General features: G+C 36.9%; 1 protein-coding gene across 2 annotated transcripts in view; it reads left to right on the forward strand.

The window, feature by feature from the left end:
* Window positions 1–26,383, forward strand: part of FAM135B (family with sequence similarity 135 member B) — a 441,077-nt gene that overhangs the window by 403,808 nt on the left and 10,886 nt on the right. For both annotated transcript variants that reach the window (XM_072602991.1, XM_072602990.1), the window contains exons 12-15: window positions 7,020–7,174; window positions 12,087–14,184; window positions 23,078–23,244; window positions 24,828–24,919. In XM_072602991.1, the coding sequence (XP_072459092.1) occupies window positions 7,020–7,174; window positions 12,087–14,184; window positions 23,078–23,244; window positions 24,828–24,919 (2,512 nt within the window). The remainder of the gene's footprint in view (window positions 1–7,019; window positions 7,175–12,086; window positions 14,185–23,077; window positions 23,245–24,827; window positions 24,920–26,383) is intronic.

The raw sequence follows: 26,383 nt of genomic DNA on the forward strand, positions 1-26,383 counted from the left end.
AAGACTTCCTGTCACTTCTATCCCATGATCCATGTTGTAGTACAAAGTATACTGAAGTATTATGGGATTTAAAGTACAAAGACCTGGGTTCAAATCCTTGCCACTACTACTTACTAACTTTGAGAAAGTTACCTAACTTCTCTAGATTTCATTTATAAAATGAAGGAGTCAGGGTGATTGAATGACTTCTTAAAGTCCTTTCCTATTCAATATCTTTGATTCTGTGATTCCCCATGTGGAAACTCCTCTTCTCAGTGCTGATAGGCAAACATAGGTAATATATCACCTTCTATGAAATGAAATACATGAAAATAAGATACCCAGAACTTAGCCTTAATGAACTTTTAAACCAAAAAAGAAACTAAAGTCAAATTTGCTCCTGACCACAAAGTAGCCGTGACACAATAACTTCTAAAGTTACACCTAAAGTTATTTTTTGATTCCTCTGGTTTTTAAAAGTAACAGGGTAACAAAATAACACTCATTTACTGAAAGACTACCATGGACCAGGCATTGTGCTAAGTGCTTGAAATTTAATATCTCATTTGATCTTCATAATAACCCTGTTCCATAGGTGTTCATTTTACAGATGAGGAAACTGAGACAGTTAACAGTTAAGTGGCTTGTCAGAGTTGCATAGCTTGTAAGTGCCTGAGGCTGAATTTGAACTCAGTTTTCTTAACTCCAGGCCCAGTGCTTTGTCAGTTTTACCCAGCCTTCCTACACTATAGCACTAGTAGTAGGCTATACTATCAGGCTAAGTGCTCTGACAAGTCTTCTGAAGATGGAAAGCTTCAGCTGCTCTGTATGTATCACTAGCTCATTCCCCTCCCCCAACACACAGACACACACACACACACACAGACACACACACACACACACACACACACTCATGCTCACACTCAAACAGTATATGTTTCTGCTTCCGACTAAACTGACTTTTCAATATACCAACTAAGACTAATGCACTCCCTTTGGTAATGACCTTCTGTATATACCTTAATTGTATACATAGCTCTCCATATGATTGATGTATATAATTACCCTATTTGCATTCATGAATAGCAGCTTGAGTTTACCAAACTCTTCAGTTCTGCGTGTAAAAGTGGAGATTTGCATGCAAATAGAATTTCCAGCACCAGGTAGGTAAGGCAGCAGGCAGTAGTTTAGAACAATTGAAATACAGCAGTGGTATATATGCATGTAGATATGATTTTATGGGTGAACTGGAAAAATACTGATTAAAAATTCTAATCCCTTCACATTTAATATCTTCTTTAAATTAGGGATAATAATACTTTTTTTTTTTTTCAAAACCTACCTTTTAAGGATATGAATAAAGTGCTTTGTTGTCTACAAAGAGCTATATAGGTATTTTCTAATTGTGTTCAATTGTGTAAATTAATTATCTACCATGCAAAAAATAAAGTGATTGTTTGGGAGAGGATTGAAAGTTTGGATAAGGTATTCTCACTCTTGTGAAGCTTTTTGCCTAGTAGATACATTATATGCCTACTAATAACTTTAATAGGAATGAGCACGTGATGAATTCATCAGAAGAGTTCACACAAAATCCCATGGAAGGTCCAGAGGGATCTGGGACAATATCATGGGAAAGACGAATAAAGGTGAAATTTTTGTTAACTAATCAATGGTTAATTACCAATAATGGTAGGGTTGAGTCAAGTCAAGAAATCTTCATTGAATACTTGTGGTGTGCTCTCCAGCATTAGTTGAAGACATTGTGAACAGAATGTTATTAAGTACTTTTGGAAGACTTCAGTCAAAGATAAGATGATCACTTATTGGGTACGTTGCTGTGGCTGTGCTTGGAAGAGGGTAGAGGTCAGAATGAACAGCTACTTAAGGGCCCTTCTAATTGAAATTCTCAATGAATTTTGCTGGATACAAGGGATAGAACGAAAAAGGAATAATAACTAATACTACTACTAATAGTTATCATTTTTATAGTCTCCAAGCTCTTTCAAATATCATTGCAATTATATTTTATTCTCACTACAACCCTTGGAGACAGGTGCTGTTATCATATCCATTTTACAGATGAGGAGACTGAGGCAGGTGGGAGTTGACTGACTTGCCCAAGACCATGTAGCTAATAACTGTCTGAGGTCCAGTGCTCTATTCAGTGTGCAACCAAGCTTTCAAATGAAGGGCAGACTCTGTCCTTAAATGATTTAGAATTTTATTTGAGTCAGGAAGACATGTAATTAATAAGAAATAATTAATAGTACAAGACTTTGATCTTTTTAAAAATGTTTCATTTATATATTTTTATATCCACATAGTTTCTCCAAATTTTCCTCCCTCCCAGAGAGCCATTAAATATAAAGAAAATGCCATTTTTCAAAGAAAAAAATTAAAAAGGAGAGGAAAAAAATCAGCATAACTGATTGGAAGAGACTGAAAAAAGGCCCATCTCTCTGCAAAAGAATGGTGAGAAAGTGTCTTCTCACCTTTTCTTTCAATCTATGATTATGCTTTAAAATTGTGTCACATTCATCTTTTTTTTGGGTAGCGGTTCTTTCCATTTACATTTTTGTACTATAATGTATGTATTGTTTTTCTGGCTTTGCTTAACTTGGTATCAGTTCATATAGGTCTTTCTATGCTTCTCTCTACTCATCATATTAATCACCTCTTATAGAGCAATATTCTAGTACATTCGTGGACCACAGTGTGTTCAGCATACCCCAATAAATGCATCTACTTGGTTTCCAGTGCTTGGCTATTACACACACAAAAAAACTGCTGCTATCAATGTTTTAGTGTTAAGGTTTTGATTTCTAAGAATAATAATGTCATTTTCTTTCTGGAGAGTATCTGGGAAAGATGCAAGGAAAACAACTTACCAGATCAAAGCCAGATCAAAAAGTGTGTATTATGTACACACTGCATTTTAAGCAGTTTCATTTGAATACTAACCACAATAATAATATCTTTTGTCAGATTCAGAGGCAATAATATAAAAACTGAGAATAAGAGTCCTGAGTTTTAGTTCCAGCTCAGACACGAATTCACTATGTGAGCATAGAGAGGTCTTTTCCTCAGACTCAGTTTCTACCCCTGTAAAATGAATGAATCCTCTCTATGGTCCCTTCTAGCTACAACATTCTACCACTGTGATTTTATGCTAAATGGATTTATCTTTTCTGTCCTGTGGTTAGATGATCAGTACCATGAGGACAGGCAGAATGACTGATTTAATTTAATTTAATTATCTCTCCAACACTGAGCAGAGAACTCTACTTTGTTATTTTATTTCTGGAATGGTTGGGGGAGAGACTTTAGGTTGTTCAGATACAAAATTTAATATAGATAGAAACTGTCCCATGTTCAAACTGTTTACAAGAATGCGGATCACCAACTCTCTTGTAACTTAGTCTTAGAAACTTGTCTTGGCCATTGAGTGTTTAAGTGAATGACAAAGGATCACCCAGAAAGAATATGTCAGAAGAATTTTAACCCAGTATTTCCCAATTTTAAGGCCAACCTTTTATTTTCGTCTTTATTGCCTCTAATTCCACACATAATAAGTACTTCGTAAATACTTTAAAAATATGAAAGCAATGTTAAAGTAGTGATACTGATGGGCTTTGTTTAGAGAAGGCAAAGCATCATGATATAGTGGAAAGGATATTTTTTTGGGAGCCAGAGGACTTTAGTTCAAATCTTGACTCTTCTACTAAGTACCTCTATGACTTTGGGCAAATTACTTATTTTTTTAAATCCTGAATGTTCTTCTCTGTTAAAAAAAATAGTGGGAATGATGATGGAACCTTGACCTTCTGAGATGTAAATAACCTTAGAGAACTAGAGTCCTTTCCTGTTTTTACATCTACTCAGAAGGCAGTCTTTCCAGTCACTGTGATCAAAATACCCCAGATCTTCTGATTCCCAGTGTACTACTCCTTCCATTATACTATGTTGCCTTCATTCATTTTATTGAGTCTTTTTTCTTCTCTCAGTCCAAAAGTAATATCTAGTCTATATGTATGCAGTAGGTCAGAAGGGGTAGCAAGAAAGCTAGGCATAATTTTCCAAAAATCTCTTATTATATCACTGGATTAGTGCAGAGGGCTGAAGATAGATGGATGGATGGATGGGTAGATGATATCTAGGTAGATTAGATAGAAGATTTTCAAGCATTTACTACATGACAAAAAATGTGCTAAGTACTTAGAATAAAAATTTAAGCAAAAAAGTCAATCCTTACTCTAAAGGATATTATAATGGGGAAAGGTAATACTTAAAAGCCAGAAATGGGGAGGGGTAAGATGGAAAGGACGTAAGCCTGGAAGAAAGTGGAAATGAATGACCACAGTTTCAGAATCCATCTAAGGAGCTTAGAGTATAGTAATGGAGCTAAGATATGGACATAAATAAATATAATGGAAGGTGTTGCATGTAAGTCCAATCAGAGTGGTAAAAAATTCTGTCAATTCAAAGGAAAAAGGAATCACTTCTGGCCAGAATCATGGCAAACTTCCAGGAAAAAGTAGCATTTGAGTTGGGCCTTAAAACATAATGCAGGCCTATCTTGGCCTTTAAGGATGGTTAAGAATTGAAAAGTTGGATCTGAATCTTGAAGAATAGATCAGAATTATATATGTGGAAACTGGTCCTTGAAGGATGAGTAGGAATTGGACAGGGAGAAGTGGGGGGAGAGAGGACTTCTAGGGGGAGGGAGCCATTTCAGCAAAGGAACATCATGTGTGTGTTGGGAGGCGGAAAGCAGGTGGGAGACAGTATTATAATTTTTCAGGGAAAGGGAACTAGTCCAGTATTGGTAAAGAGAAAGATTTGCATACAAGGGAAGTGAAGTTGTTAACAAATCTAACTGAGAGACACAATGTGTGGATGATTAAGCACAAAAATAGCCCTGCTTGTGAAAATGCATTTCAATATCCAATCCTTCCAATAATTAAATGGGAAAATAATTTTTATATATGTTGCAAAAGATAGGAATTAACAGGATTATGAGGGCATGACTATTCATTTCCTAATGTGGGAATCAGTTTGTTCCGCGGATCTGAGTGCTGCCCAAAACAAACTCCATATTTCAGTAAAAATGAAAAAAAGAAAATGGCCTGCTTTGCTGGATGAATTGATACTTAATTTATGAAATTATGAAATGGGGCAGACATGCCCAGTTTTTTGGGTACTTACCAGGAAAGACCATGATTGGCATGAGAAAATGGGGCAGAAATCACAGTTTTAATAATGCGCAGAGATAAGTGGTGAGAATACAGAGCAGAATGTGGTATGGATATAGGGAATGGGATAGTGAGGGAAGAGGTGGAGAATAGCACTCATATAACCATGGATTAGAGTTGGGAGCACTTGAGCAGCATGGACTTTTTGGAAACGGAAAATTGCTCAGAGGGCAAAGGTTGAAGGACTCATTTTTCTAGGATACAAGGTAAAAAAGGACTATCTGGGCTATCTTTTGGTAACTTGATTAACATATCCAAATCATTTCAGAATTATAGGTAAAACTCCAATGTCATCATCTCAAAATTATTAGCATCTTTTTGATATTCTGCTGGTCAGGAACTGTGGAGGATAGATTTTATCTATAATTTAGATATCATAGGACTGGAAATCTTGACAAGCAGTGCCTAGATGGTTTCTACTGATTACTAGGATGTGAATTTTAATTGATATATGATGTAATTTATAAATTATGCTCCTTTGATCTTAGCAATGGTTTATACATCATTTCTAAGTTTGCCTTTGCATTCTTATTTCCTCCTAAAATGTAATTAGAATTTGTAATTAGAAGGGTAAGGGTGGTCAGGGAGACCAGAACAAGATGCATTTTTAATATAGTGGAGATATATTGAATTGTTGATTTTGAAATTCACAAAGCAACAAAAGAGACCTTTCAGAATTTTCCCTCTAGAACTGATGAGGTGGCAATTAAACCCACTTAGCCTATGCTTCGGATATGTGATATACAGGGAAGAACTCTTAACTTGGAGTCAGAAGTCTGAATTTGAAGTCCAGATCCACCACTCACTACATAATCTTGGTCAAGTTTAAAGAGTCCTAGATTTGGAGTCAGAGGTCCTGGATTTGAATACCAGTTTTGCCATTTATTTTCTGTGTGACTTTGGCCTAATGCCTTACATTTTTGGTCTTTTCATGAATAAGGGAGATTAGTCTAAATTACTTCTAATGTTCCCTCCAAATCGATTCTCTGAAAACCTCAATTTGTAGCAATGAAATAGTGCAAAGATTGTTGACCTTGGAGCCAGAAGTTGGGTTCAGATTCTGGCTCTGCCACTTCTTTGGAACCATGGGAAAACCTCTCATCCTCTCTGGGCCTCATTTCTCCTATAATTTGAAAAGTTTACATCCTGTGACCTCTGAGTTCTCTCCTGACTCTAAATTCTACAATGCCTATGAATTTGTCATATGGCAGGGAGATATGGAATACAATAATTATTGAAGAATTAAAAATGAATATTCCATAGAAGACATTGAAGAAATTCATGGTGCATGTGAGCTCCACCACCAAGCTCTGAAAGTAGCAGTATATAGCTAATTGAAAACTTTTTAAAAGGATGGGAATATAGGATTTCATTAAGGAAACATGAAACAGAAAGAAAAGATAGGCTGGTCACAAGGTAAGAATGAAGAGTGATAGATGGACAACTCCAACGATAGTTTTACCAATCAAGAGAAAGTAAGGAAGACCTAATATACAAAGTGGATTTCCTTTGGAGAACATATAAGGGGACATGGAAGAGAGTTACACAGGATGAGGTAGACAAGAATAGGTGACAGTTGGCATCATTGGTACAACTGCAAAATCAACAAAATCACAGATGAGTGTTGGCCTCACAAAACTGAACTTTTGTCACCTCATCTGTAAAACAGAGATAATGAGATATTCACTATTTACCTCAAAGAACTGCAGAAAGGAGAACAATATGTGAACTGCAAATTGCTTCATGAATAATTGTTTACCTCTTTCCTGTCTTTGTATTTCTCAGGATCCAAAGACAGAGTCAGATTGCTTTGGATGTCCGGAATTCTGAATACTTTACCAGCATGCCTCCCCTCCCAGCAGAATGCCTAGATATTGATGGAGACTGGAATACCCTACCAGTCATTTTTGAGGATAGATACATGGAACATCCTGGGAAAGGTTAGTAACATTAGAAGGGCACAAAGAACAAAGATTAACATTTAAATGAATTAAAGGGCAAGGATTAAAGGTGATATTTTTCTGACAACCTCAAGCAATGAACTCTGGTCAAATTGTCGAAATAACCAGTCATTACAATGAAAGAACAAGAAATTAGTCATGTAATTTAATGTAATTAATTCACATATATTTAATAAACATTTTTTTAAATGTATTGCCCAGTACAAAATAGTGGAGAAGATATTTTTAAAAATAAAACATAGTTCCTGTCATTCTGTAACTTTCAGTTGTGATGTATGAAAAGTTTGAGAGACATAATTTCTGGGAAATTAATCATTTTATTAATCGTGTTAGCAATAATTAATAAAAGAGGTCAGTGACACTCTGGAATATCGAAGACCTTTTATGGGACCTACTTAATACTTATATGCCCTGGGAAGAATAAGTGACGCTGAGAGTGGTGATTGACTATGATTGGTTAATAAATAATGAGAGAGAGTGAATATTATAATGACATGAACCTGTTCTAATGAGAGACTAGGGTCTTGATTTTGATCATATCCTTTACTTCCAAACTAAGCTCATCCTAGCACAATCTTATCAAATAATTTATTCCCACTCAAACCTGACACAAGAACACAATGTACTTTCCCCACCTCAGTAGGCTCTGAACAATATTGAGGAGAAAGTCAATCCAGTCTTATTATCAGCAATGTCTTTCAGATATTGGTTTAGCCTAGTAGAGAATAAGGTTTCAGAGAGAGATAAATCCTGTGTCTCCCCAATATTAACAATTAGTTATTTAATAATAATTTCTCTCACACTCTATTAAAAGGTATAAGTCACATAAAAGAAAAGTCTTAGGCAGTGATATTGTATGGTAATGATATTACAGAAAGTGCTGTCTGACATCCAAAGGAGTAAGTCATTGGTATCTAAGTCATGGGAGAAACCTGGGGAAGCCTTGAGCCTTCATGTGGCCCCTTAATAAAAGTATCTATTTTGTAAAACTTGGACTAGGTCAAAAGACCACACCCAAGGACCTAGAAGGTCACATGTGGCCTTAAGGCCTCAGGTTCCCCACTCTTGATCTAAGCAATGGAGTCAGGGTAGAATTTGAGTTGGACTTTAGAGAACTGGTAATCATTCAAGAGAGAAAAAGGAAAGGGCATTCCAGGTAATGAGCATAGTATGAGAAGAGGCATAGAGACAGGGGAGTTCACAGCATGTTGGCAAGGCAATCTAATCTGATGGAAAGGAAAAACATATAATAAAGATGAAAATATGTTGACTCCAGACTTTGGAAGGTACTTTGCTTCCTTGCTTCTGAAAGTTTTTGAGCAAATGAGAGATTTAGCCCTATACAATGAAAGATGGATAAATAGATTATAATGAAGATAGTGGGAGATAATACTTATTATGAGTCCTTTGCAATACTTTTGGCAGAGATGGAAAAGAAAGCTTTGTCTTAGAGCGTTAACAATGGAACTAGAAAGGATATAGAATCAGGTTGACATTGAAGTTAATTGATTGCCTCACCATATTCTCCCTCATATTCTTCATCTTATAATCATCAACATCAATCATTATTTCTATCCCATTACAGGGAAACTGATTTCATTTTCACTGAACACATATTTATCAAGTGCATACTACTATCTAATTAGCACTGCACTCGTAAAACAAAGGTGAAAACCAATACAGTCGCTGCCATTGAGGACATTACGGTCTTATGTAGGACAAGTCAAAGGCACTATTGAAATAAATAAGCCGTTCTTCAGTGTTGGGTTTAGGATTCAGCTCTGTTAGAAACACATTTAATTCAATTTGTTAAACAGTTGCTCAGAGGTAAAATATCCGATGGAGAATCTTCTCTATCTCTCAAGTGGTCTAGTTTAGTACAGAAAGTCTGGGGCTTAAATGTTATGAGAGTTCTTGAAATTTTTCTCGTACTTCAAGGTTTTGTTACAACTTCCAATCAAGAGCAAAATAGTCATCAGAATTAATAGCATGGTTTCAAAGATTATAGGAAGTGCTAAAAGTATTGCATATTACAAAGATCCAAACAGTGGTATGTATGATTAGAAAAGACTTAACTGTGTTTGCTCAGGGAACAAAACTCTACCTTCTGATATAACGTCACTGATAGATTTGGAAGGGGCCTCAGAAGGCCTCTGATCCAACCCCTTCATTTTATAGATAAATAAACAAGTCCATGAAAGGTTGGTAACACTGTTGATCCTTTGTTCTCAAAGAGGACTAATGATACCAGAGGGTGATGTCATGATTTACAAGTCATTTGGATTTAAGTGAGGCTGAGCTAATCATCAGCCTCACTATCTCCCCCAGAGTCATCAGAGTCCAGAGGCAAGATATAGGTTAGGATGACTCGCCTTGACCCAGGGTGTAAAGGAAGACTATAGTCTTTTTAAGTTAAGCTGAGACTTTACGGCCTCAGTTTGTCTGAGGCAATACCCATTCAGTAAATAAAAACTAGGTAAGAACAGAGGTAAAAGATGGCCTAGTTTACCTTTACAAAAGACTCAATCTGGGAGGGAAAAACCCTTAGAGTTTCTGGGCAAAACAGAAACGATTGCTATTTACGCTCACTCAGCCATCAAAATCCAAACAATGAGCAAGTGAGGCTTGGGCTGGGAACAATTATTGGTCAATCAATGAGAGCCAGGTAATAAACATCAAAGATTAGATTTGAACCTAGGCTCTCAAATCCTTGTAGTTATCTGAGACAATATGAAAAGATCTGGAAAGATAGGAGCAAATAGGATAAGCTCTAGGGATGATAAGGCCAATTTGGCTAAAACAAAGAATGAAGCAAGCAGAATAGTATGAAATAAAGCTCGAAAGTCACATTGGAACCATATTTAAGAAGGCGTTGAATGTCAGGGTAAAAATTTTGCATTTTATCCTATAGGCAATAAGAACACTGAACATATCCATTTAAAAGGAAATTAATAGTGTTGCCCCCACCAATGGTGAGATTAAAATAATGTTTAAAAAAGCTTGCCAAGTAACACTGGAGGAAGAGAGATGCATGCTGCAGTTTGTTGAGATCGTTTGAAAGGAATATGGTGCTCTGTGCTTGTCTGACATCTAGTGGCAATGTCTTGAATAAAGCCTGGATAAGTAACTGGTGGACTTCATTAAGGAGAGTTCTTCTGTTTGCTTGTAGAAATGAAGACAATGTGTCATCATCATTTTATAGAACTTGTTTTTTTAGATTTTTCCATCTAGAAGTGATGTAGCCCATGTAGTGTGTAAAGGGCAGGAATGAAAAGATGCAGATTGGGAATTGACATGGAAGAGAAGGTAGTGAGAAATGATGGGCAGAGCACTAGATTTGGAGCCAAGAAGACTTGGGTCCAAATACCACTTCAGACATTTACTAGGTATGTAACAAGGGGCAAATCACTTAATGTATCAGTGCTTTGCTTTCCTCATTTGTAAAATATAGAGTTGAACTCGATATCTAAAGTGCTTTCTGTTTCTAAATCTATGATCCTGTGATTAAAGCTTCAATCCAAGTCCTGTGACCTTGAAAGGATTAATTCATTTCACTTAACTTCACTCTAGTAAACATTGCCAAGCTTCCGTTATGTACCAAGTACTGTAGTCACCATAAACAGAGGGAGAGAAAAATGAAACAGTCTTGGCCTTCGTTCAATTCACCTTTTACTGGAGAAAAGAAATAACTTGCACATTTATAATAAATATACAGTATTTTTATTAATTTATTTTTAGTTTCCCACATTCACTTCCATGAGTTTTAAATTTTCTCCCCTTCCTTCCCATTCCCTTGCCATGATAACATGAATAAATACACACTATAAAAAAAATTGAGAGGGGACATTAAAAACTGGAGAGTTCAGGAAATGCCAGATGTAGTAAATGAGCATTAGAAGTGAACTTTGAAAGGAGATAGAGATTCCAAGAGGCATTCCAGACATAAAGGACAGCCTTTGTTAAAAGCACAAGAGATGTGGGATGAAACTTCAAGGAAAGAGAACAGCAAATAGGGAAGTCTGACTGGAACATAGACCATATGAGGAGAAGTAATGTGATTAAATCTAGAAAGATCTATCTCCAGGTCCCAGTTTCCTCATCTCTAAAGTGAGAGGTTTGTACTAAATTATCTTTAAAGTCACTTGTAGCTCTTGACCCTATGGAAACTTGGAGGAATAGTTTTAAATGTGGTCTGTAACCAGGAATGTGCTGGTAAATGTATAACAATTGGCTCTTTGTCAGGGTGGGGGACTGGTGTTAAAGACTATACTGTAGCAAACTTAATAATATTTTATTCGTCACTTTCTTAAGATTATATAATTAATAAAACAGCAGATCAAACCCTGATTTATAGTATTTGCTGATTTCCAAGGGATAACTGCTCACACTGAAAATTTGATAATTGACTCTCCTTGGCTCCACCACAATTCTGGATAACAGCACTCGATTCTTTAGCGCTTTATGATTGTAGGGCATGTTTTTACATGCTATTTCATTTGGCTCCAGAACAATCATATGAGATCGGGAGCGCAAATATTATTATCCCCACGTTAAGGAAAGATAAGGAAAATGACCCACAAAGATATGAAATGTCTTGTTTAAAGACCACAGAGCTAATAAGCTTGAGAGCCAGACCTCAGATCTAGTTCTTCTGATTCATAGAGCAGTTAGTTCTTTGAAGGAAGTGACCCCCTATCATCAAAGCTTCCTCCTTCCCCTGTTATAACGGTTTGCTAGCATATTTGCTCAATTGAACTGAACTGAACCAAACTGAAGCAAACACTCTGAATGAAACCATAACGTAGACATTTTTGGTAAGGACTATTTGATGGCATGAAAGTTTCAACAATTCACCTAAACAAAATATGACATTTGACTTCTTTCCTTCTAGGGTATAATTTGGGAATTTCCCCAAATGTTGCTGCTCCTGTTAAAACTACCCCAAAAGTGGAACAAAAGGAAAAAGAGAAGAGTCAGCAATCAAACACTAATGCAACATCTGAGAAAATAGCTTTCAGGGAAGATGCGTCTTTACCGCGCAACGCTGAAGTGGACTATCTGTGTCCTGGGATACGTGGGGAAGTATCCACGGAGAGATACTCACCCCCTAGTTCAACATCTCAGGTATACTTGACAATTGGTGAATCCCAGGATGAAACGGGTTTACCTCAAGATCCTCCAACAGCTTCAGCTGATGATCCTGCAACTGACTTCAGGCCCATCGTTTTAACACAAACTGTACCAGACTTGAGCAGATCTGAGCAGACTGTGGTTGGAGATAGTAATCTGGCATCTTGTTTGACATACATTGAAATGAACCCCAGCAATAAGCACCCTGATTATGGTGAACCTGGGTTAGTAATTGCTACTCATTATGAGACCAGGACACCTCTAGATAATTACCTCAGGACTGTGTCGGATGAAGCAGCTGCATTTCCTAACCCTGAGAATGTTGCCTCCACAGACAAAGTTGTATTAAATGAATTAAGCAAAAAGGAGAATCAAGAGAATAAGACCACATTGCTCTCACTGAAACATCCAGTGAACTTGACTGATTCATCAAGCCCAACACCAAGAGATCCATTGGATGTTCATTCATTGCCAAGGGATCCAAAGAGTAATGAATGCGAAGTGTTATCAGCATTGTCTGGGACCATCAAAAGGTCTTCTTCAGTTATCTCTGACTCAGGCATTGAAAGTGAACCAAGCTCTGTTGCATGGTCTGAGGCCCGTAGCAGAGCTCTGGAATTACCCAGTGACCGAGAGGTCTTGCACCAACTTGTAAGAAGGCATGCAATCCATAGAAATTCCTTAGAAGGGGGTCACACAGAAAGCAATACAAGTTTGCCAAGTGGTATCCAAGCTTCCCTGACCTCCATTAGTTCTTTGCCCTTTGAGGAAGAGGAGAGAGAGGTAGCACTTAACAAGCTAACTAAATCTGTTTCAGCTCCTCAGATTAGTAGCCCAGAGGAGTTGGCAGAAGACAATGACATATCCAGAAATGACCAGGGGAATACAGAGACCTTGGATGGCCACTTTCAGAAATACCTTGAAGAAAACCAGGATGAGGGCAGAAACATAGATTCCATTAGGAACTTTCCTGGGTTTCAAAATGACCCCCCAAAGCATGACTGTGAAGTCTTCCATTCATTAGTGGAGATGGTTTTTGACACAGATCACCCACAGGAAGATAAGGGCTACATGGACTTAGCAGAAGTTAATGATAATCCACATTTTCTTTTTGGGCACTGTAGCTTCACATATAGTGAACCAGTGGATGAAACATCTTACGTTGGTGGAGCTGAGTACTCCTCCATGACTAAAACCAAAGAACCGACTTTAGACATTTTGCATGTCTCAGAAGTAGATACTACCCAGGATGATGTTTCCAATGAAGGTCTACTGGAGAATCCAAAGGCTGAGTCTGAGGTTTCAAAGACTGAGAATGACATGTTTTCTCATATCAATATCTCAGCCATTGAGGATTTCCCCAAATCCATCTATCAGGTGCCTGAATTTCCCTGTAGTCCCTCTAAGGAAACTGCCAGGCTAAACTCAAACACAGAGAAAAGTAGGGACTCTTCCACTGGTGATGATGCCCCTAACCAAGAAACGTCCCATAGTTTGCAGGAAGTAGATCTAAATGAAGTTACTGTGGTCAACTATAGTCCAGAGGTCCATGACATTGATTATCAATGCCTTGAAAACTTTGAACCTAAATCCATTGCCAATACCAACAACTTCCATTTGGCTACCACTGAGGCATTGGCATTGGACACAAGAAAGGCTGTGGAGGTGGTTAATTTGTCTGTGTCCTGTACAGCAACATGTCTTCCTTTCTCCTCAATGCTTAAGGAAGCTCCTGCCAAGGTTGGACTTTCTTCTAAGCAAAACATATTCCCAATTACCCACCAGCCTGTGGGCTCCTTTGGGGTGGTCTCATGTGATACAAGAAATTTGGAGGAAGAAGTCAATGAAAGAATGTATAGGTAAGTCTGAGTGGTGACACTTTCCAGAGTTCTCTCAGTCTGCATTTCTCATCAGTTTTTTTTTTTTTTTAATCTTACCCTTCCTAGAATGAAAACCTGTTCTGAATGCTGTTTGGAAAGGAAGTAAGTAGAATAGGTTCATTCAGTCAGACTGTTTTGTATCTGGTGCTTTTCAAGCCTCCCATAATGGGAAGAATCCATGTTTGGAGTTAAAAGACTGGGATTCAAATTCTAGCTCTTTTAATAAACATGTAAGGATGGAGGAGTCATTTAAACCATCTAGTGACTTAATCTCTTCATCTGAAAGTTTAAGGGATTGAGCTAGATCCTATGTAAAGTTTCTTCCAAGCCTATGAAAGATAAAAATTCAAGTTGACAAAGCATTTACAAGGTAGCTACTCTGCAAGTGGCCTTAAGCAAGGTGGCCACCTTTGTGTTCTTGGGATAACAATAGCAAAAACTAAACATTCCCTTTCCTCAAGGAGCTTTCAGCAAAATGACAATCACAGATGTCTATGCTAGAAAGACCTCATCTCCTACCCAGTGCAGAAATTTTGATGCAACATTCCAGGAAACATTATGTAAATGTCTGTGGATACAAGAAAGTATGCTCTTTCATGAGACAACCAAGTATTTTGTTAAACAGCTATAAATGAATTGATAGGAAGTTGGGATATAAGCTTTTCCTGTTCTGTTCCCACTCTTGACTTCAGCTTGCTCCTCTCTAAAAAAATGAATAAAAAAACTTGTATTTACTTTGTTCAAATTTATTAGTATACTTCTGCTATATGTGTAGTTTTCCCCATTAAGAGGTAAGATTCTTGAGGTCAGGGACCATCTTCCTTTTGTATACATCTGTAGCACTTAGCATAGAACCTGGCAAATAGAAGACACTTGATAAATACTGATTGATAGATTAATGCAGGTATACAGCCTATAATGTCTTTTATTGGTTCCATTAAAAAAAAAAACAAACCTCAGCATTAAGTGAAATGTCATTCTTACCTCGAGAATTTCATTTGGAGTAAAGTTATAAATATAAATATTCCTAGACTGCTACAGTTTGGTGAATAAAAACTTAGTCAGATGTGGGGAACCTACAGCCTTGAAGGCACATGTAGCCCTCTAGGTCCTCAAGTGCAGCCCTTTAACTGAATCCAAACTTCACAGAACAAATCCCCCTAATAAAAAGTTTGTTCTGTAAAACCTGGACTCAGTGAAAAGGCCACACCCAAGGACCTAGAAAGCTACATGTGGCCTCCAGGCTGCAGGTTCCCCACTCCTGACTTAGATCTTAAAGGAGACAGAAGACCATCTAATCTGTTCATTCTAGGTAGTGTCTCCCTTGTCCTAGCCCATCAACTCTTTTCTGAATGGCTAAGTATGAAAGGCAATTTGTGACTCTAGGGGTCCACCGTATTTACACCTATCTATAGTGTTATTTCGTGATAGTGTATAAATGTACAGAGGGTATTCATCAGGGCAATTTTACATTGTCTATGGCCCTATGGCAGAAATCTGTTCTCCTATAATGCCCTATATTGCCCACTTCTTGGTCCTAACCTTGACCTTAAGAATGAGAGAGGAGGAAGAAAAAATCTTTTGGAATTCCATCTACTGGAGATTCAGATTTTTCCAAACTCAGTTTTTCTTGGCATGCAAGAAGGCCCTAGTTATTTTGAAGCATTCCATTTTAGTTGTGCTTATTTCCATGAAATATGAAGCACTTTTCAAACAGAATAGTTTGTTGAATTATTCATTACCAATTCACATCCAGTGGAGTTTTGGGTTTTTTTTTTTATATTGGTTCATTAGCTATCCAGCTAAAGAAATTTCATGAAGAGATAAAAGTTTGAATCCATTTCAAGATTCTTGTTTTAAAAGGGAGGTATTTTTCCAGACCAGATCCTCTATTCCATAGGATAGACTAAATCCAACAGATATTAGATACCTACTTCAAGTTCTTGGGGCAGCTAGATGGCACAGTGGATGGAAAGCGCTAGATCTTGGCCTCAGTCATTTACTGTGTGACCTTGAACAAATCACTTTACCATGATTGCCTCAGTTTCCTCTTCTGTAAAATAAACTGAAGAAGGAAATGGCAGACCACTATATTATCTTTGCCAAGGAAACCCCCATGTGATCGTGAAGAGTTGGACATGACTGAAAAAAACTAAGAATAAAAAAAATCCGTGATTTTTTGAGATGCTTTAGATATAAAGATTAGTTGACATATATATATACATATATACATATTACACTTTGCAAAACAAAACACTAGATCATTGTCATTATTATAAGTTCAGTTTATTTGCTTTCACTTGCAAATTGCTTTCACTTACTATTTTTTTCTTCTTACTCCTGATTATTAGTGCCATCTTATTTCTTAGATTATCAGATGATAGAGAGATTGATTGATTTACCTCCTTATATTTTATGCACCCATTCCTCACCTCCAGTAGAATTAAATCTCCTTAATATCAAGGACTATTATTTGTTTCACTTTTATATTCCTGGCAACTAGAACAATTCCTTACAGATAATATTAATGTAACAAATACTAATTGGTTCATATTATTGAGACAGATTTAGCAATCCAAATATAAATGAGAATAGAATATATATAAATCCAACACATGAATTGATATATATTTAACATTTTCTATATACATGTTGATATATTTTCATATATATATGCATATATATATGTGTGTGTGTGTGTGTGTGTGTGTATCCATCCATGCAGTTTTAAAATGAGATTCCTAAAGTTATGTATGACTATAAAGGTTATCTATTCTAATTTTCCATATATTTTAGAAATCACGAAAGAGTATGCCAAATTAAGAAAAGACAGACTTTTTATTTCTGCATTGTGACTTTCATTCCATACGTAATCCTCAATTTCTTCACCCATTCCATTCCTTTTCATTTTTACGTTAAGACAAAAAGCATTCTTGGCCTTTTAGAAGGTTAGTTATTATCCTTGTGCTCTTGATAATATCCCCTTTGACTACATTTGGTGGTATTCTTTCTCAGTTACCTTTAATCACTTCCTCTTTGTGGATTCCTTCTTCCTAAATTCTGGTCTCCTCCCATCTTAAGAAAGCTTGCCTTTGGTTTAAATATATCCTCAGACTATCATCCAATTTATTTTCTCCCTTTCATAGCTATACTTTTCTGAAAATATTCATGCTATCCGTTGTTTCTGCTTTCCCATTATTCCTCAGAGCTCCATAATCTGGTTTCCTTTTTCCAGTATCATACTAACACTATCCTCAGATCAGTATCTATACTTCTTTTTCATCAAATCCAATGGAATTGTCTCTGTCTTCATTCTTCCTGTCTCTTCTGCAGCATTTGATGCTATTGACTGATCTTCAAATTCTCAACACTGGTACCTAATAAATACTCGTTGATTGATTCTGAGGCACAGTTTTCTCTATATTTTTTACTGGCTTTTCCTCCTTTTCCCCACTCCCCAATATTCATGTTCCAATCCTTCATGCTTTTAGGGAGGTAGCTGGTGGTACAATGGATATAATGAGCATGGAGTCAGGAAGATGAGTTTAAAATGAGCCTCAGACAGTTAGCTGTGTGAGACTGGGCAAGTCACTTAATGGTGCATGGAATCCATTTCCTAAAACATAAAATTTAGATAACAATAGCACCTAGCTCACAAAGTGGTTTTGAAATGAAATAATATTTGTTCAAAAAACAATAGCATTTAGCACAGTGCCTTGCACATAGTGGGTGCTATATAAATGTTTATTCCCCTTCCCTTCTAAACTCTCCTTTGGTAATCCCATTCAATTCCATAGCAATAATTATCGATTCTCTCTTGATAAGGCTCAGATCTGTAGCTATAGCTCTACCTGACGTTGTTGGCCATGCTCCATTACAACAGGACAAACTATCAACTAGATATCTGCCCCTACCTCTAGATGTCCAACGAATACTCAAAATTCAACAGTACCAAAATGAAATGTAATTACTTTTCTTCTTTAAAAATATTTAGCATTTCCCCCCATTATGTTAAAACAATTTTTTAACATTCAGTTTTCAAATTTTGAGTTCTGACTTATCTCCCTGCCTCTTTCTCTCTCCCACCATTCAAAAGGCAAGTGATTTGGTATAGGTTTTGTATGTGTAGTCATGCAAAACATTTCCATATTTGTCATGTTGTGAAAGAAAATATAGATCTCCCCCTAAAAACTCTCAAGAAAAATAAAATAAGAAAAGTATGCTTCAATCTGTATTCAGACACCATCAGTTCTTTCTTTGGGAATGGACATCATTTCTCACTATAAGTCTTTCAGAGATGTCTTGGATTGTTATATTGCTGAGAACAGCTATATCATTCACAGCTAATCATTTTATACTATTGTTGTCACTTTGTACATAGTACATTTCTATTTGCATCAGCTCTCATAAGTCTTTCCAGGTTTTTCTGAGAGCATCTTACTCATTATTTCTTTTTTTAAAATTTATATACTTATTTTTAGTTTTCAATATTCATTTCCACAAGATTTTGAGTTCCAAATATTCTCCCTATCTCTCCTCTCCCCTACCCCAAGACACCATGCATTCTGATTACCCCTTCCCCCAATCTGCCCTCCCTTCTATCACACGCCTTTCTTCCCTTATCCCCATATCCTATATTTTCTTATAGGGCAAGATAGATTTCTATACTCCATTACCTGTATTTCTTATTTCCCAGTTGCATGTAAAAACAATTTTTAACATTTGTTTTTAAAACATTGAGTTCCATTTTCTTTTACTTCCTCCCTCCCTACCCATTCCCACTGAGAAGGTAAGCAATTCAATATAGGTTATACATGTTTAGTTTGCAAAAGACTTCCATAAAAGTCATGTTGTGAAAGTTTAACTATATTTCCCTCCTTCCTATCCTCCCCCCTTTTATTCTATTCTCTCTTTTGACCTTGTCCCTCCCCAAAAGTATTTACTTCTAATTCCCCCATACTTCCATTTGCCCTCACTTCTATCATCCCCCCATGTCCCACTTATCCCCTTCTCCCCTACTTTCCTGTAGTGTAAAATATATTTTCATACCAAATTGAGAGTGCATGTTGTTCCTTCCTTAAGTCAAATATGGTGAGAGTAAGCTTCACTTTTTCCTTCTTAGCTCTCCCCTTTTCCCCTCCATTGAAAAAGCTTTTTCTTAACTCTTTTAGGAGAGATAATTTGCCCCATTCCATTTCTCCCTTTCTCCTCCTAATATATTCCTCTCTCACCCCTTAATTTTATTTTTTAAATATCACTCCTTTCTATTCAACTCACCCTGTGACCTCTGTCTATATGTATATAATCCCTCCAGCTACCCAAATGCTGAGAAAAGCCTCAAGAGTTATAAATAATATCTTTCCATGTAGGAATGTAAACAGTTCAACTTTAGTAAGTCCCTTATGACCTCTCTTTCCTGTTTACCTTTTCATGCTTCTCTTGATTCTTGTGTTTGAAAGTCAAATTTTCTTTTCAGCTCTGGTCTTTTCATCAAGAATGCTTGAAAGTCCTCTATTTCATTGAATGACCACTTTTTTGCCCTGAAGTATTATATTCTGTTTTTCTGGATAGATGATTCTTGGTTTTAATCCTAGCTCCTTTGACTTCTGGAATGTCATATTCCAAACCCTTCAATCCCTTAATGTAGAAGCTGCTAGATCTTGTGTTATCCTGATTGTATTTCCACAATACTCGAATTGTTTCTTTATGGCTGCTTGCAATATTTTCTCCTTGATGACCTGGGAACTCTGGAATTTGGTTATAATATTCCTAGGAGTTTTTCTTTTTGGATCTCTTTCAGGAGGTGATGGGTGGATTTTTTTTCAATATTTACTTTATCCTCTGGTTCTAGAATATCAAGGCAGTTTTCCTTGACAATTTCATGAAGATGATGTCTAGGCTCTTTTTTTTTTATCTCGGCTTTCAGGTAGGTAGTCCCATAATTTTCAAATTATCTCTCCTGGATCCATTTTCCAGGTCAGTTGCTTTTCCAATGAGATATTTCCTATTGTCTTCTATTTTTTTCATTCTTTCACTTTTGTTTTATTGTTTCTTGATTTCTCATAAAGTCATTAAATTCCATTTGCTTGATTCTAATTTTTAAAGAATTGTTTTCCTCAGTGACCTTTTGTATCTCCTTTTCCATTTGTCTAATTCTACTTTTTAAGGATTTTTTTTTCTTTTTCAGTGCATGTTTGTGCTTTTTTTTTTTCATTTGGTCAATTCTGCTTTTATTTAAAGATATTCTCCTCCTATTTTGCTATTTATTCACCTATGCCTGTTTTTAAAGGTATTATTTTCTTCATTATTTTTTGTGTCTCCTTTGTCAAGCTGTTGACTTATTTTTCATGATTTTCTTCCATCATTTTTATTTTCCTATCCAATTTTTCCTGTACCTCTCTACCTTGATTTTAAAAATCCTTTTTGGGGTCTTCCATGGACTAAGACCAATTTATAGTTTTCTTTGAGGCTTTGAGTGTAGGAGCTTTGACTTTGTTTTCTTCTTTGATCTTCTGTGCCAACATATAACTTTCTATGGTCAGAATTTTTTTCTATTACTTCCTCATTTTCCTAACCTATATCTTGACTTTTATCTCTTTGCTAAAGTAGGGTTCTGTTTCCAGGGTATGACACACTGTCCCAGGCTTCATGGGTTTTGTTCAGTTGTTTTCATAGAAACTTCTAGAAACCTCTAAATTTTCAGTCTTTCCAAGGAGATCTGATCTACGGAAAGGTATGTTTACTACCTTCTTGGCCTGTGCTCTTGTCTGTGAGCCATCACAAGCACTCTTTTTTGCCCTGGAACTGTGAGGAGGGTCCCTGCTCCACCGGGGCCACAAGCTCTAGTGTGTTAATGTTTCTCCTTGCCCTGGGACTTCCACCCAAGGATGTGACTAGGATCCAAGTATGGACAAAGCAGCAGAGCTCTGCCTCAGTGCTAGCAAAGAGACCCTGTCATCGCCTTCTGATCAGTTGTTTGAACACCTTACCATCTATGGGTTGAGAGCTCCAGAAGCAGATGCTGTTGTTGATTCAGTGGTTCCCAAGACCTGCTCCTGGTGTGCTGTGGCTATGTTGGTGCAGCCTGTACTGAACTGTGCTCCACTATCACCCGGATGCAACAGACCTTTCCTGCTAACTTAATTTGTCTTTTGTTGGAAAATTTTTTCACCTCATCCTTTTGTGGGTTCTGCTGCTCCAGGAATTTTTTATGGCATTATTGAAAGGTGTTTAGAGGTGTTTGGGGGAGAGTTCAGGCAAGTTGCTGCCTTTTCTCTGCCATTTTGGCTCTGCCTCCATAAGATCTATTATCTTTTCATCAAAACTTGCTCCTCTTCTGACTTTCCTATTTATCAAGTTAACAGCACCATTCACCAAGTATCCCAAACTTAATATTTTCCTTGAGTCCCCCTTTGCCTTCATTTTTTCACATGAAATCAATTTCTGAGTAGTATCCATTCTATATCTGAAATATCTATGGCATATATCATCTCTTCTTTTCTCAGTTGAGCTACCCTAGTGTGAACTTTTATTACCACTAACCTACACTATTGCATCAGCTCCTCTATTCCTATCCATCCTTTACATATTGCCAGATTGATTTTATGCATACTCCTTATTATTTATATTCTTCTCAAAATTGTTTTTTGATCCCCTATTATCTATTGGATAAAATAGATAATCCTTTTAGCTAGTCCTTTGAGCACTTCTTAAATCTGGTACCATCTTACTTTTCTAGAGTTATCTCTTGGTTATCCCCAGACATCCTCTATACTCCAGCTGAAGTAGACCATTCACCATTATCCTACATCCCTCAAACTTCACTGTCTGTATGCCTTTATTCACACTATTTCATATGTGTAAATTACTCTCTAAGTTCATCTATTGAAATACTACCCTTCCTTTACTGTTCAACTCAAATGTTTATTTTCTCCAAAATAGTATTCCTTGATTTTCCCCCTTTAATCAGTAATGATCATTCAGTAACAGTGTAGCGATGACCTTTGCCTCCTTAGAGTGTTTATGTATGTATATACATATATATAAGTACATATATATGTATATATAGAGAAGATACGCATGCATGTATATATACACATGCACACACATACACACACACATATATATATACATATACATCCACGCATATATACACACCTATTCAGACTGTTGTATATATCACAAACACATGTATATGTGTATACATATATACACACATATAAATACATGCATACATATATTCATTTAAATACATACTTTATGCCTTTTAAAGAATGAGATGTGGGCTGGAAGGAACAGATTTTATATTTCATTAGTTGAGAAAATTTTAAGTAATAAAATTCCCTTTACTGACAAATATATGTAATTTATTGTCTTAGTGGATTACCTGGGCACACTGAGAGATTATGTGATTTGCCAGATTCATAGTCAGTACTTGGACCTAGATCTTCCTTACTGCTAAGCCTGCTCTCTCTCCACTCTACTATAGTGACTTTCATATGGCCTTGGTGAATATTATTCTGTATTATATATGTGTTTATGTGCAGTACCTTTTAACTGGGTTGTAAGCTCCATGAGGTCATAAGTTCTGCCTTCTTCAGTTTGCTTTATTTCTTCAGAATCAAGTTAAAGGCTACATATATGGTAATTGTGTAATTAATCCTTACAGAATTGAGACTTGGTTGAGAGAAATACTTCCCATTACATTATTTCCCTTTGTCTTTTCATACAAAACACATACCTTCTCCCCCTGCCCCACCCTCAAGATGCTAGTTAACATAGGTTCATTTCTTCTACGGTATATCCAGTCCATATTTTCCAGTTTAACTCCACACATACAGCTTGGCTTATGATTAATTAATATATTCTCCAGTTTTTATCAGGCCAAAGAGAAATTTAAAAAAGAACTGAAGAATGAAGAGTGTCTGTACAGTGACTTGTCTGTACTAGCTTCTGACTTGCCATATTTTCCACCAGAGGAAGAGGAAGAGAACTTGGAAGATGGAATTCATCTGGTTATTTGTGTCCATGGGCTGGATGGTAAGTCTGAGGAAAAAAAAACAAAACAAAACTTTGTCCTACTTCTTAATGATCACAATCCAAATTAAGATAGAGGTTTACAATTTATAAAGGTTTACAATTTATAAAGCATTTATTTACAATTTATAAAGCATTGTCCTCAAAACTACCCCATAAACTAGGTAGAATGAGTATTAGTATTTTACAGGGGAGGAAACTGTGTCCTTGAGAGGTAAGGTGTTCGTTCTAGGTCATTTTGCTGGTTAATGTTAAGAGTTAGGACTAGATTTCTTCTCCACCCTAAGTGTCCAATATTGCTTCTTGTATTAATGCTATAGGCATTCAAGGACATGAATAGGAAGGCAACTCCAAGCTTGAAAACCAGAAGTTAGCCAATAGGCAAAGTGGCAACCAGAGATGAGCTTGAGAAAAGTTTTCTTCAGTTGGGAAAAGGAACATCCAAAGATAATATTTCCTGCTTCACTTAATGACTTTTGTTATGTGACTTTGGCAAAATCATACTGTTTCTCTGGGCTTCATTTTAATTGTTCCTAAAACCAGAGTGTGGAACTAACTCTCCTTATCTCCTTTTCTCATTCTCCTGTGTCTGTCTGTTTCTATCTCTTTCTCTCTCTCCCTCTCCTATATTGTCCCATTCTTCCCTCCTCCAGTCCCTTCCTCTCCATTCTCCTCTCTTCTCTTCTCCTTTCCTCTCTTCTGCTCTCATCTCTTCTACCTTCATATCCATCTCTCTGTCTCAGTCTCTTTTTCTCTGTTTTCTTAAATCTCTATATATCTTTGTCTCTCTCTGTCTCTTTGTTTCCTTCTCTTTCTGTCTCTCTATATCTATCTCGATCTTCTCTGCCTCTGTCTCTATGTGTATGTATAAGTATATGTATCTCTCCCTCCCTCCATTCCTCTCTCTGCTCTATCCTCTTTTCTCTTTTTAAAGACTGGTTCTCCCTATTTTACCCAGGTTGGAAGTGTAGAGACAGCTTTCAGAACCAGTCTCTGATAAGTATTGGAACTTGGACCTGTTCAGTTTCCATCCTGGGCTAGTTTGCCTCTTCTTAGGGAACATGGTGGCCTACTACCACCCTCTGCCCTCCTGGAGAATAACTATATTAATGCTAAACTTTTTTCCAGATACCATATCAGCTTAGCCCTACTGCAGCAAAGAACTCTAGATCTTGAGATCCCCTAGTCTTAGTTTTCCCAGTAATAAGGATGATAGATATGTACCACTAAGACCAATAGAACCCTATCAACTTATAGAATTCTGTGAATGTTCTGGAACATTTTCAATGACCTCTTCAAACCCTAGCTAGGAGCAGACAAAAATTAAGTTCAAATAAAATACAGAAAGTTTTAGTTCTGGAGTCTCAGTTTCGAAACCTATAATTAGTTTATAGTACAACGAGGCACAGTATGAAAACATTCTTAAGCATGTGTTGTTCTTGTGTATCCATTTTCAGGTGCCGTATGTGTTTGATGAATAGACCCTTTTTTTTTAAATTTAAAGAACAATGAAGAAAAACAGCTTGCTTTCCTTTTTTTTTTTTTGGAATTTACTTATGGGAGCTGGGGGCATATATCCTTTCCAGGTAACAGCGCAGACCTCCGCTTGGTAAAGACATTTATTGAACTGGGCCTTCCTGGAGGAAAATTGGACTTCTTGATGTCTGAGAGGAATCAGGTAGGAGGGTCAGAGTGATGAGATGATGAAGAGAATGTCTGTCTTTTAGTCAGGCAACAAGAGTTTGTTAAAAGCTTACTTGTTAGGCATTGTACTAAGTCCTGAGGATACAAAGAAAGGCAAAAGTGAATCCCAGCTCTCAAGAAGCTCAGATACTAATGGGGGAAGCAACATGCAACAAATACGCACAAACAAAATATAGACAGGGTAAATTGAAGATAACATAAGCAATTTACAACTATATTTCTGTAGCATTTTAAGACAATTTTCCTTTGTGTTAATCTTGAGAGAAGGGTAAGACAAATATTGTTCTGCCCATTTTGTAAATTAGGAATGTCAAGGACCTAAGCCTTTTGCCATATCCATTGGACAGATATGGATATGGAATCTGTCATTAGTAGTGTATTCAAAGGAGGCACCAAATAGCTGAACCTGTCAGTCAGTAACATTTATTAAGTGACTATTATTTACCAGGCACTATGCTAAGTACTTGAGGACACAAAGAAAATAAAAGTCAGTCCCTTCACTAATGACGATCAAAATCTAATAGGCAAACAACGATGTATAAACATACTTAATATACAACATTTATTGGAAATAATCACCAGATGGAAGACACTAGAATTAAGGGAGATCATGAATGTTGTAATGTGTGCATCACAGGCTCACACACCTTTTGGTGCTGAGGGTGTGTTGGGTCCCTGTACTGACTCCATCTGCAGAACTGGATAGACATGTCTGGTGGCAAACTCCCCAAAGGGCCACTGTCTTCTATTTTTCTCATTCTTTTGGCTTTGTTTTATTGTTTCTTGATTTCTCATTGTCATTAATTTTTTAAGGGTCATGCCTTAAACCCAATTCTCTCTGGCTCTCATTGATTGACCAACAATAGGTCTCCTGCATGGCTCAGAGTGAATGCAAATAGTGATTGTTTCTGTTTTATCCAGAAATCCTAAGTATCTTCCCTTCTCAGATTGATTTTGCAGGGGGGGGGGGGGGGTAGGTAAAAAGGTCTCATTTCTTACCTAGCCTTAATCACTGAATGGGCATTGCCTCAGTCAAAGTGAGAACTCAGAAAGACCTTAACTTAAAAAAGCCAAGGTCTTCTACTGTATCTGGAGCCATCTCCAGTCATCCAGATCTATATTGGGCCACTGGGTCCAGATGTCTCCAGAAGAGAAAGTGAGGCTATTGATTTTGCACAGCCCTCCCTCACTTAAATCAAGTTCACTTGCAAGTCATGACATCACCTCCTTGATGACATGGTCCTCTTCAAGAACAAAGGACAAACAACAGCAACAGTGAAGTGCCTACTATGTTCCAGGCACTGTCCAAAGCTCTGGGAAAATGAAGGGTAGAAGACAATCCCTGCTTTCAAGGTGGTCAGAGTACAATGGAGATAACACAGAAACAGCTATGGACAAACACACAATGAACAGGACAGACAGAAGAGTCAACAGATAA

The sequence above is a fragment of the Notamacropus eugenii genome, chromosome 4 (genome assembly GCF_028372415.1).
Source record: "Notamacropus eugenii isolate mMacEug1 chromosome 4, mMacEug1.pri_v2, whole genome shotgun sequence".
In the NCBI taxonomy this organism is placed as follows: domain Eukaryota; kingdom Metazoa; phylum Chordata; class Mammalia; order Diprotodontia; family Macropodidae; genus Notamacropus; species Notamacropus eugenii.